We start from the raw sequence: 12,376 nt of genomic DNA, 5'->3' as shown, positions 1-12,376 counted from the left end.
ATTTTCCACGATCACCGTCACCCATCCAGCCACTTACTATGCTTAACTTCGCTTGACTTTTGTGACAAGACGAGACACCGTACCAACAGTCGTAACGTCACTTCCTTCCTAATGAGGCATGGTAACTTAGTAACACTGGCTCTAAACTATCGGAACAAGGGCGGACGCCATATGAAATATTTCTCCGGCGAGCATAAAAGCGTATCCAGTGGGAAAAAAAAACACATAAATTTTATCTTGTTTTGACTTTTACATATTCTGATCACAAGGCATATGAAAAGTTCTAGCCAGCATGAAGAATAAAAAGTAATGATTTTCTTTGTTTAGAACCAAGATGGCCGCCGTTGCCCGGCGGCGTGACATCAGACTACTGAATCCACTTGTCTCCTCCTAAGTTGGATTCTGGTGGGTTCCTAGTTTGACCTTTGACCTTTTCCGTTGTTCTATGCTAGAAACGGGGTCTTGCCATCTGATTTTCAAGATCCCGAGGAAGCATTTGTTTATAGATAGTTCGCAGATGACGTCACTCAGGCCTTTGTTATTGTTCTTGCCATCCGCGTTTGTGAGTTGTTCTCACTAAACTGTATTAACCAGACTAGAAAAGTTCATGGTTACACAGAGTTTGTGTGTTGGTCCGTTATACTTCCGGATGGCAATGTTGTGAACTCCTTGGCCAAGCACATTCTATCTATAAAGGTCTGAATGTTGTGAGTAAGGTTGTTTGTTACTCTCCGTGATTCAGAATCATACAGAGTAAAAGATTTCACATTGGAGCCAAATATTCTAAGTTTAGTTGCACTAGAGATAACGACTGCTTTCCATGCGGCTATGTGGTCTAGTGGTATGACACTCGCTTTCGGATCGGAAGGTCCTGGGTTCGAGCCTCGCTCGCCGCATAGTTGAGTCCTTCGAAAAGACTCTTTACTCACATTCTCTAACCGTACTCAGGTGTAAAATGAGTGCCTGGCCGTTATCAGCGTTGTCTTTGTCCGAAAAATTGTAATATCGCCTAACAGGCGGCATGTCCCGTCCTACATGTTAAATGTTGCTGTTGACCAAGCGCGTTGAGCACATTTAGTGGATATTGCGCTATACAAAAGCTCAATTTTTCCATAATATGGGCGACAAGGTGTCAAAAGACTGCTGGACGTTCCATATTCTAGCTTTGATAATATCTTCTTCCGTACCTCCTGTTTCACCAACTTTACGGCCTAAGTATGTAAATGTTGCTGCTCGAAGCTCGAAGAAATAAATAATAATGTGAAATTGATTGTAAGCTCCAATTTAATTACAAAAACAGATCAAATGAACGTTTCGGGTTTCCACTTTATCAACAAAACAGGATGAATGAAACACAACAGATGAATGAAATAATGAGGTAGTGGCGTAGTTAAGATGAATAAACAAATTTATTACGGCCTAAGAATGTACCGTCATTTACATCTTGAACTGCAGATCCTGATATATGTGGATTGGGCTTTGCTGGTGGTTATTGATTCGCATCACCTTTGGGTTTTTTTCAACATTTATTTTGAGACCAACATTGTTGTCGGTTTCTGTCAAGCAGTCCACTTTAAGTTGCATGTCTTGAGTGCGATGAATCTGTAGGGAGATCTGCAAGCTCTAAATGGAGAAGTTCTATCCACGCTGTTGAAAGCATGTTCAAAGTCTATTAAACAAACATAAAGAGGAGGCTGCCACTGCCACTGCCACTACATTGCCTGTTCTATTATGATTTTAAAAGTTAAATATGGTCTGTGTATGGTCGGCCTTTTCGAACACCTGCTTGTTCATCTCAAATAGTTCTGTCTGTGGAATATCTCACTCTCATTCTTTCCAGGATTATCCTTGTAAGCACTTTGCTTGGGGTTGAAAGTACTCCATGTGATGATGCAGTGTGACGGGTCTCCATTTTTTTTTTGGGTAGTTCACCTTCTCCTTTTTCCTGAATAGAGGAGGGTTTCTCCTGTTTCTAATCTAATTTCTTCAAAGGTGTTTCATCTTGTTTTGCAGAATCATGGCAGAGAGAGGTTATAGCTCTTCATTTCTGTGGTGATTTGAGCACACCTGTTTCTCTCATTGTTCGTACATCGTAACGCTATGATTCCACATATTTCTGTATTTGGTTCGAAGTTGATGTCACTCAGTTCTTTGTTATTGTTTTTTTTTTTTTTTTTTGCCATCCGCGTTTATGAGTAATTCTCACTAAACCGTATTAGCCTGACTATAAACGTTCATGTTTACACACAGTTTTGTGTGTTGGTCCGTTATACTTCCGGATGGCAATGTTATGAGCTTCTACTTCTAAGCCAAGTGCACACTATCTATCCTACGATGGTAATCTACCTTTTCATCGAGGGTTCGAATAGTGACCCTTCCTCACCTGCATTGAAAACAATTAGACGCATGTTGTTTTCAGGAACTCCGCAATGAGAAGAACCTCTCAAAATCTGGAAATTAAATGGGTAAACATCCTCCACTCTTCTCTGGGAAAGACATTTACATATTGAGACGACAATTCTCACAACTACAATGCATTGAGGTGACGCTAGTTAGTATACCACAAAGTACTTTCGGTCGGTATAACGGACCAGCAAACCATTCACAGCTGGGTGGGCGCATGTATGCAAATTGCATTTCATGAAGGTATACCATTGAGGGTGTCGAGGTGTCTAATCGCTTTTACGACAGTAAAATACTGTGAACTGAGACAAGGCAAAATGCTGGTTCTAATTCACATATTGCATTTTACCGACGTGCACTTTTTGCAGGTCTAATAACCCTATTCCTTATGGGCTCATTGTTGTCATGGAAATCTGTATGTTATTAGGCTTTATCATGCGGCTATGAGGTCTTGTGGTATGAAACTCGCTTTCGGATCGGAAGGTCCTGGGTTCAAGACTCGCTCGGCGCATAGTTGAGTCATTGGAAAATGACTTTATTCACATTTTCTCACCGCACTCAGGTGTGAAATGAGTACATGGTCGTTAACAGCGTTGTCTTTGTCCGAAAAATTGTAATATCGCCGAACAGGCGTCATGTCTCGTCCTACATGTTAAATGTTGCTGTTGACCAGGGACCCCTTGTAAAGCGCTTTGAGCACATTTAGTGGATATTGCGCTATATAAGAGCTCAATTTATTATTTATTATGAAATTCGCTTTCGGATCGGAAGGTCCTGGGTTCAAGACTCGCTCGGCGCATAATTGAGTCATTGGATAATGTATTTATTCACATTCTCTCACCGTGCTCTGGTGTGAAACGAGTACATGGTCGTTATCAGCGTTGTCTCTGACGGAAAAATTGTAATATCATATCTCGTCCTAAATGTGACGTATTGCTTTTGGCCAGGACCCTTTGTAAAGCGCTTTGAGCACGGTAGCTATTTCTCCACATAGATGCTCAAATTTTTTATTTATTGCTTTTTCCCATAATTAAATTTCTGAAATCATGGAAATAAAAAGCATCTCAGTTGTCTATATTAATACTATTTTGTGGTTGTAATCGTAAAAATCGACAACATTTTGGGTCACCTTTTGAGATTTCCATTACAACAATGAAGTGGGTTATCAGAACTGCAAATAAGTGCACGTCGCACGTCGTTAAAAATCAATGTAAGGCCCCATTTCGAACGCACCCCATTGGCTGGCCTCATTGACGAGGAAAACTGTCGGAAAGGATTTGCCCCGCAATTACTCGACTACTAAATCGATTCCATTTTTCTACAAGCGAAAAAGAGAATATCGCGTTGTTTTATTTTTGAGTTACACGTTCGTCTGCTGGTTGATTCGATTCTCAAATAATGTCAAGATGGCGGATGGCGTAGACATAGATTTGTATGATAATATTGAAGATGAATTCAGTCAGGTTTGTAATATTTCCATGTTGTTGCTTTCCATGTATATAGCATTACATATTTTGTAGATGCACCTGGTTGCCAGTCCAAATAATGCCATTTTAAAAGCAAAGTAACAAAGAAGAGGAAAGCCTCCTTCACCTTCACATCTTCGCCTCTCCGTCTCCGGCGGACGCCACCGACGAGGTGTGCTGACGAGAATTGCAGTGACAGTGACAGAATTCGTTCCAAAACCTCTCTAATTATGATCGGGATCGCCAGATTACTTTGACACTAAATGCCAAAATACCATTTTTTCTGGTCATTCTTGTTGAAATGCTTACAATTATAAAAGTAGAAGAATGCTGAACTGAGGCTGAGGTCCGAGGTTGAGTGGTTGAGCTCCTCTGACTTCGACCTCAACTCCCCCCTCAACCCACTTGTGCACTTGCCACTTGCATTTTACCCACAAGTGTGGAAGCAGGCTAAGATAGTTGCTGTCCTGAAGCCAGAGAAACAGGCGAAGGAGGCTGACAGTTACCTGGTGGATATCTGGATACAACTCTTCGAGAAGGCTATGCCTGTGAATGCCTGTTCTGCGCTGTCATTATTCCCAGACGCCTGTCTGGGGATAACCAATTTTTATTATCCCCAGACACCTGTCTGGGGATAAAAATAATTGGTATCCCCAGACGCATGTAGCAAGTGGGCAGAAAGATTTTATGCAAAATTCCAAACTAGGCGTGAAAAATACCAAATATTCTGGAAAAAATACTAGTGGTTGTGTCCCAAAACAGTTAATATATCAAAAGATATTTAACACAAGATGAAAGTAAATAGTGATCAAATGTCAAATCCAGCTCTTTTAAAAAAAATATTTTAAAGCAAATGGATCAATGAAATTTCTTTTGTTACTTTGATCTGAAAACGTCAAACTGGCAATTCGACTTTTTATTTTCAACCAGGAAGAAAGTTGTTAATCATCAAATCTGTTCATAGTCCACCAACCATTTAAATTTTCACTACCTACCTACCTGTTAACTTTATTGATCATCTCTTGTTTCTATAATTTGCTCATTCTGACCACAATTTTGGGGATGACCGGGAATTATTTTTTATTTCGCGGACGAATTCCTAGGCCATGGTGTTGTTCGCCCCAAAGCCCAAAACCGACACCTGTTATTTTCCTGACTTCTGCGCTGAAGACAATACAATTTAGTATCACACATCCACAAAACTAGATCCAACAACTTATTTTGATTCGAATCAGAGATGAAAATAACTACCAAAACAAGGAAGCAAAAATGGTGGAAATATGTTTAGCTCATATATGAATTTAAGATATTCCGATAGCGATGTGGGTAGACAGCTCCGTGGGTTAGGCCACCTTTCATTTTACTCCTATTCGAACCAGTCGCGACCGCCCCCCCCCCCCCCAACCCCCCACACTTTTTTTTTTCCTTTTTCTTTCTTTCTTCCCAATTGATTTTCGTTGTTTTCACTTTTGTTCCGAGTTCTGAGCAAGAGTTTTTTTTAATCAGTTGAATTTTTTATTTCTCCGATAATATTTTCATTATTTAATTTGCTCTAGATCTATTATTGTTTTTTTGTTGTTTTGGTCAAATAATAATAATAATAATAATAATAATAATAATAATAATAAAAAATAATTAATAATTGTTATTATCATTACTATTACCATCATAATCATTATTATATTATTATCAATAATAATATTATTTTTATTATTGATAAAAATAAAAAAAGAGGTGGGGGGAGGATGGATGGGACATTTATCCCTTTCAACGTTCTGTAAAAAGAAGACGGAATTAAAAAAAAAAAAGTGACGTTACCAGGATTCGAACCCACAACATCGATTCTGGTCAAACTTGCAGGGCAGACGACTAAACCATTCGGCCATGACACCCACTTCAAAGTCGACGCATATTGTGTATATGTAGTAACAACTGATTTTAATCTTGGTTAATTTTATGTTTTTATAGATATTTTATTAACTTTCCTTATTTCTATGTGCATCTGGAAACATTCCATATTCTGGAATGTGAATTATTGTTTAAAAGAGCGGAGTTTCAAATATGCGTCTGGGGATAATGAAAATTCGTTATCCCCAGACAGGTGTCTCTGATATCTCTGATATATCTACGCGCACCTGCATGGTTGGGGCGGAAGCGGTAACGCTTGTAATGCCACTGCTTGTCTAACTTGTTTTTGAACTTGTTCACTTTCACTGTCCTCGCGTTAACTTTAATTACATCTTTTGGAAGGCTGTTCCAGTTACCTATCTGTCACTCTGACTCCGAGTCCAAAGGAGCATTTTCTTACATTTAATCTAGCCTGTCTTTTTAAAAATTTATCGCTATGTCCTCTCGTTCTATTAAATGTGCTCTCTGTTAGTATTTGCATACGATACAGTCTAGTGCGAAGGGTTAATGCTCAAACTTGCAAAAGACCTTGAAGTTTAAGCTGATCTCTTCAACCCTAGGGGAAAGACAATTCCATGTCACCCTAGGACTAGGAGACACCATGACCAAAGTCAGGAAACTGAGGAATGGAGTCCCTCGGGTATCTGTTCTGCCACCAATGTTGAATATCTGAGGCTGGGATACGCGGTTGACTGGGCACTTGTTACTCAAAGTAAGGTGTGGACCCGTCTCTAGAGCGAGCGTACAAAGTGAAGATGATACCGGACTCAAATCCTACTTTGACAAGTGGTACCTGAAGATGAACACTTAAAAAAATGGTGGCTACAGCATACTATCTATGCAGTGGCTGGCACACCCGTAAACTGAACATCCTCGTCGGGGACCAGCTTCTCCCATATGAGCCGAATCTCTAGTACCTGGGGGTTACGCTGGACCACAGCCTTGCTATCCGGTCCATCTTGAAGGTGTTGCCCGGAATACAGAGAAACGCAACAGTCTTCTAAGGAAGCTTGCGGGAACAACTTGGGGTGCTGATCAAGCATTTGTGAGGACTTCAACCCTGGCTCTATGCTATCCCTCAGCGTATTATGCTCCAGCGTGGTTGGAGCAAGAACATTGAGAAGGTAGATGTAAAACTTCACAAATCCATGCATATAGTGTCGACTACACTGGCAACAATGCCTAGAGAATGGAGTCTATAACTTATAATTAAATTAATATGTCCTGTCGTCTTATTTCTTACAGGAGGCTGATTTTGGAAGTGGAGATTTGTACGATGATGTGATCACAGCTTCCTCCACAACCAGGACATCAGTTGATCATGATGATGCTGTAAGGAATGTACAATAATATTGTTTTAAACAAATGTAGAATCCAGTGTAAAGTGGAATTGAATATGCTTATACACTCAATTTGAGTCCTTTATATCTAGAGCTACGGTTATAAGAACATGTGCCTGAATCCCTAAAGAATGGTACATTTTTGTCTTTTATGAAGATCACTGCAATTAATTCACCTATATCTTTTAAACTGGTTAAGATTTACATGACAGTGATAGCAATGTATAAAATTTAAGTTCTTAGATCAGAAAATAAAACAGACTTTACATAATAGTTAATAGGGCCCAGATTTTGTGTGTGTGTGTTAAGACTGAGTGTGCTAACAGTTCAGTTATCAGTATCAACATTCTAGAGCCTAATGTTGAAACTTGGGTCTTTAAATAGATCTCATCTTGTTAATATAAGTGTCAGATCTTCAGAACATCTTAGATTTCCATTTCTTTTAACAATTGATATTGTTATCCTTATCTTGTTTAATTTTTATGCAAAGATCTGCCTCAGTTTTGAAAGCTTCAAGCAGGTTCATTTTTACTTTCAAATAATGTAAATATTAATTTATTTGTTTTGCAATCTTTTCAATTTTCAATTTATAGTGACAGTTGTAACTATTTTACAGTGTTGAAATTATTCATATTATAAAGCGCAGCTCTGGTTATGGAGCTGCTCCTTTTTTTTATATATACATCCTATTTCCATTATATTTTTATCTTATTGTGTAAATTATAACACGTCTGTACAAAAAATTTCCTTTTTGGGTTGCAATAAAGTATTATTATTATTATTATTATTATTATGATTATGTTCATTTAAAATTTTTTATAATATATCATGTTATCTCAAATAAATGAATGTAATTTTTACACTTTTCAGCCATTGGATCGTTCAGGAAACAAGACTCCATCACGGTCAAATAGTTTATCCTTGCCAGTGTCCTTTGGGGCTGCTATGCACACAGGAAAAAGACACATGCTATATGTTGGCAACTTGACCTGGGTTAGTCCATCTACCATTTTCTTTCTTTCTTTTGTTCTTTTTTTTTTTTTTTCTATTTATATTCAAGAGCAGACAAAGGGGTGTCTTCTACTTTTATCCAAAGAAACGGACTGATTTAATCAGGTCATGTATTTCTCTCAATGTGCATTATATCCAAAAGAAAGGGGGGGGGGGGGGGGGGGGGGGGGGGGGGAAGATATGGTAATTTCCTAATAGAATGTGGTTCATTTTTAAAGATTGTGATATTGCTCATAAGCTTGATGGTTGCAGATGGGTTGTTCCACAAGCGGAGCATATTTGGGAAAGTAGAGTCTAGATGACTGTTGACAGTAGATGGGAGTATTTAAGGTTTGAGACCCAGACTTTAATGTTTGTATTTCACTTGGCTTCACTATTGATCGACTGTTACTGTTATCTCTACTATATAATAAGGCCATTTTATTCGTTTTGTTTTGTTTTGACAAGGCCTGAAAAAAAGATTTAAGAATCCATCTAAGTATTTCGAAATTATTTTTTTTTACTTTTGTCAATAGAAAAAAACAAAACAAAAAAACCACCTACATTTCTAAATAATTTTAGCATTGTTTTCTTTGTTTTAATTTGTGTAGAGATAAGTGATGATTTGATTTGTTGTAAAATGTTGCTTTTTGCATTATTCAAATTGATAGCAAAATTTCGTTTTATCAAAATATTGAGAAATATTGTTGTCCAAAGTGCTGGGGCAATTCATTTTATGATAAAATATTCTATCCTTTTATATATGAAAGCTGCTATCTGCATTTGTTTTCATCTTTAAATGTTTTCTTTCATCTTATTGAAACAAGGGATGAGTGTGTTTGTGTGCTATTATTTTGCCTAGACTTGTGGGTGAAATCTTTCATGTTTAAAAATCAAATTTATTTTCCTGTCTTGACACAGTGGACCACTGATCAAGATATCGTGGATACAATGAATTCCATTGGAGTATCTGACCTGTTGGAGATTAAATTTTACGAGAACAGAATTAATGGCCAATCTAAAGGGTGAGTATGATATTAGAAATAACTTTTTCTAGTAAAGTATTACTATTTTAACTTTTTTTGGTCTTAGCTGAGGGAGGGGTTTGAACTTGACAAGTTAAATATAATTTGTTCTTTTCAAAGCTGTCATACTCCTTTTTTTGTTATTTGTTTGTTTGCTTTTTTCTCTCAATACTTTTGACAGTCCACTGCTTCTGGTAGTTTAGTATTCTCTTTAGAAAAAAGGAATTTACTCTCAACTTGGTTGATATGAAATAATTGTAAAAATAAAGCCACATGCTGGTTATATTTTGACACGTCTGCATATGTTGAGATTTTGTCATCAACATTATTTTGAAATTCCTATTTATAATAATTTCAGTTTAAGGAGTTTTCATGGCTGATTAGGTCCTAATTAGAAGGGCCTTTAAATCCTCAAAAATATTAGGTAGTAGTTCTTTAAAAGCAACTGTTGCACTTTCATACCTATCAAAATGCAATTTGTGTTTATTTATTAAAAAAGAAAATTGAATTGGACAGAGATTGAATGTAATGTGGTTATGGTCACTAAAACATGCTTTACTTGTTAATGAACATGAACTTCTCAATTGATTAAGATTGAACATATACATTGGAGATTAATCAATACGACCAAAGAGGCTAATAAGATGATGATGATCTTGGCTACGCAGTATTAAGGACGCTTGCCGTGAATTGTGCAGTTGTATACTATATTAAGATACAAATCTCAAATACCCACCTGTAATCATTTTTCATTGCAATATCATATTTTGGCTGACTTAACGATTTTAATCTTTTCCTTTACACAATTTTAAAGACGATATTAATTCCATCAATAGATTTGCCTTGATAATAGTCGGGTCTGAGCAATCTTCAAGAACCATATTTGATCGTCTGCCCCACAAGAAGTTGAATGGCCAAGAACTGGAAGTAACACATTTTACCAAGCAGGCCTTGAAACAATTTGAGGAACAGGCTCGCAAAGCTAGCGGGGGACCAGGGGATGGAGAAGGCTCAAGACGTGATGACAGAGAGGGTGACAGAGATAGAGATCGAGACAGAGATAGAGAGAGAGATAGGGACAGACACCGGAATTCACAAAGTGGACCACCTAATTCTGCCAATGGCAGTTACAGAAATGGTTAGTAGTACTTTCAGAGATATATGTAAGATTTTATTATGTTCTGGAATTTCCAGATAAAATTATATATTGATACATCTCCATTTTGAATTAAGTATTGGATTATTTTCTATTATTGTTAAATAGTAATAGAAATAAAACTCCAATACTTCTATTCCAATACTACTGCTATATAATTATTATTATTATTATTATTATTATTATTATTATTATTATTATTATTATTATTATTATTATTATCTGTTTAGTTATTAATTAATTTGTAAAAAAAGAATTTTTGTCGTGAAATTCGGAATTTTTTTTTCTGCGACAATACAGAGAGATCTCTCGATGGGGTTCCTGACCTCATAGTGGGCAGGGAGGCACTTACGGTATCTTCTAACCCCCTGTGTATGTTTTCCAACATGATTTCTGTCTTTGTCTTGGGATGCGATTACTTGGTTTTGTCCTGGCCCTGGCCGGATACCCTAACTGGGAGGGAAACAAGTCAAATGTATAGTTAGAGTTTTGGGAGATGATATTGTAAGTCTTGTAAATCATCTCTTTGTTGTGCACTGTATTATGTTTTACATTTTTTAAATATGATTTGTAAACATTTGGGTGTGTTCTTCTTAGTGGGGGCCTGTGCTTGTGTCCAGATGAGACTTTTAGGTGATCTCAAACTAAGTACTTTGATAATGTGCTCTTAGAATCTACATCTGTGTCCTATTTGAACCAATTCCCCTTTGTCTTACCTTTTCTTTGGTGCTTTAATTGACCTAGAACTTTTTACTATCCCATTATCTTCCTTTTTACTGGCGCTGATATGACAATGTGTTGCAAGTGCGGCAAAACTTGATAATGGGATAATAAATGATAATATTAAAAAAGAATTGAAATTCAGCCTTTTAAATTGTTTTTTTAAGGACGTAATCAATTTTCTTTTTGTCACATATTTATATTCTCTTCATAGATAAACGAGGCCCACCACCTCCTGTTCCCAGTAGTAATCCAGGTGGCCCCATTGGATTCCCACCCCCACGTATGGGTGGTCCACCAATGAGAGGTCCACCACCAGTGTCTGGACCACCACCTAGAGGAGGGCCCCCTTCCCTCAACTTTGCCCGTAAGTTCGCTGGAGGTACTTGAACGTTTTGTCCTCTTTTGTTTTATTTCGGTTTCGTTACGCTGTCTTTGATTCTTTGAAAAAATATTATTTTTAAGAACGTAAATTTTAAAAAATTAAACCTTTTAAAGATTTTCATGTTAACCCAAGGTTTCATATGGGGAATATGAGAAGTAAAATAATTGATTTTTTGCTATTAAATTTACTAACCCATTTGCCTCGTTCATTGAAGACGAGACAACAGCACTCTTTCCCTGTCTCCAGTAGAGTCCCGAAACTTTCACCTTACACAGAGGTCTAACTAGATCTAGTCTGCTTTACAATTTGTATTATGTTACTGAGTTGCAAAACAGTAGGCTGACTATTGTTTAAATTCACACAAAATCAATATGAAATCAAAGAGCTTCCTTCACTGCGTCAACATACTCCTTCATTCCTCTTCTGCTTTGCCAGCTCTCTCAACTGTCGCACACCCCCATCACCAACTTCCATTCGTTTACTAATAATACAGAATAACACCAACTGCCATTGGTTTACTAATAATACAGAATAACACCAACTTTCATTCGTTTACTAATAATACAGAATAACACCAACTTTCATTCGTTTACTAATAATACAGAATAACACCAACTGCCATTCGTTTACTAATAATACAAAATAACACCAACTGCCATTCGTTTACTAATAATACAGAATAACACCAACTTCCTTTCGTTTACTAATAATACAGAATAACACCAACTTCCATTCGTTTACTAATAATGCAGAATAACACCAACTGCCATTCGTTTACTAATAATACAGAATAACACCAACTTCCATTCGTTTACTAATAATACAAAATAACAGCAACTGCCATTCGTTTACTAATAATACAGAATAACACCAACTTCCATTCGTTTACTAATAATACAAAATAACACCAACTGCCATTCGTTTACTAATAATACAGAATAACACCAACTGCCATTCGTTTACTAATAATACAGAATAACACC

At 37.0% G+C, this 12,376-nt stretch overlaps 1 protein-coding gene across 15 annotated transcripts in view; it reads left to right on the top strand.

Moving 5' to 3' along the window:
* The first annotated feature begins 3,743 nt into the window (after window positions 1-3,743).
* The window catches only part of LOC144978093 (cleavage and polyadenylation specificity factor subunit 6-like), a 41,268-nt gene continuing 32,635 nt past the window's right edge, over window positions 3,744-12,376 (top strand). For 8 of the 15 annotated variants that reach the window (XM_078923669.1, XM_078923665.1, XM_078923662.1 and 5 more), the window contains exons 1-6: window positions 3,766-3,866; window positions 7,023-7,109; window positions 7,988-8,110; window positions 9,029-9,132; window positions 9,969-10,270; window positions 11,223-11,375. In XM_078923669.1, the coding sequence (XP_078779795.1) occupies window positions 3,810-3,866; window positions 7,023-7,109; window positions 7,988-8,110; window positions 9,029-9,132; window positions 9,969-10,270; window positions 11,223-11,375 (826 nt within the window). In that variant the 5' untranslated portion in view covers window positions 3,766-3,809. Of the gene's footprint in view, window positions 3,867-7,022; window positions 7,110-7,987; window positions 8,111-9,028; window positions 9,133-9,968; window positions 10,271-11,222; window positions 11,391-12,376 lie in introns of all 15 variants that reach the window. The other 7 variants (XM_078923667.1, XM_078923659.1, XM_078923664.1 and 4 more) reach the window with 2 other exon arrangements.

Source organism: Berghia stephanieae, chromosome 8, assembly GCF_034508935.2.
Source record: "Berghia stephanieae isolate SIO BIC M18660-M18661 chromosome 8, UCSD_Bste_1.3, whole genome shotgun sequence".
In the NCBI taxonomy this organism is placed as follows: Eukaryota; Metazoa; Mollusca; class Gastropoda; order Nudibranchia; family Aeolidiidae; genus Berghia; species Berghia stephanieae.
Note: the sequence above shows the minus strand (reverse complement) of the source record. Positions and strands in the feature narration are given on the sequence as shown.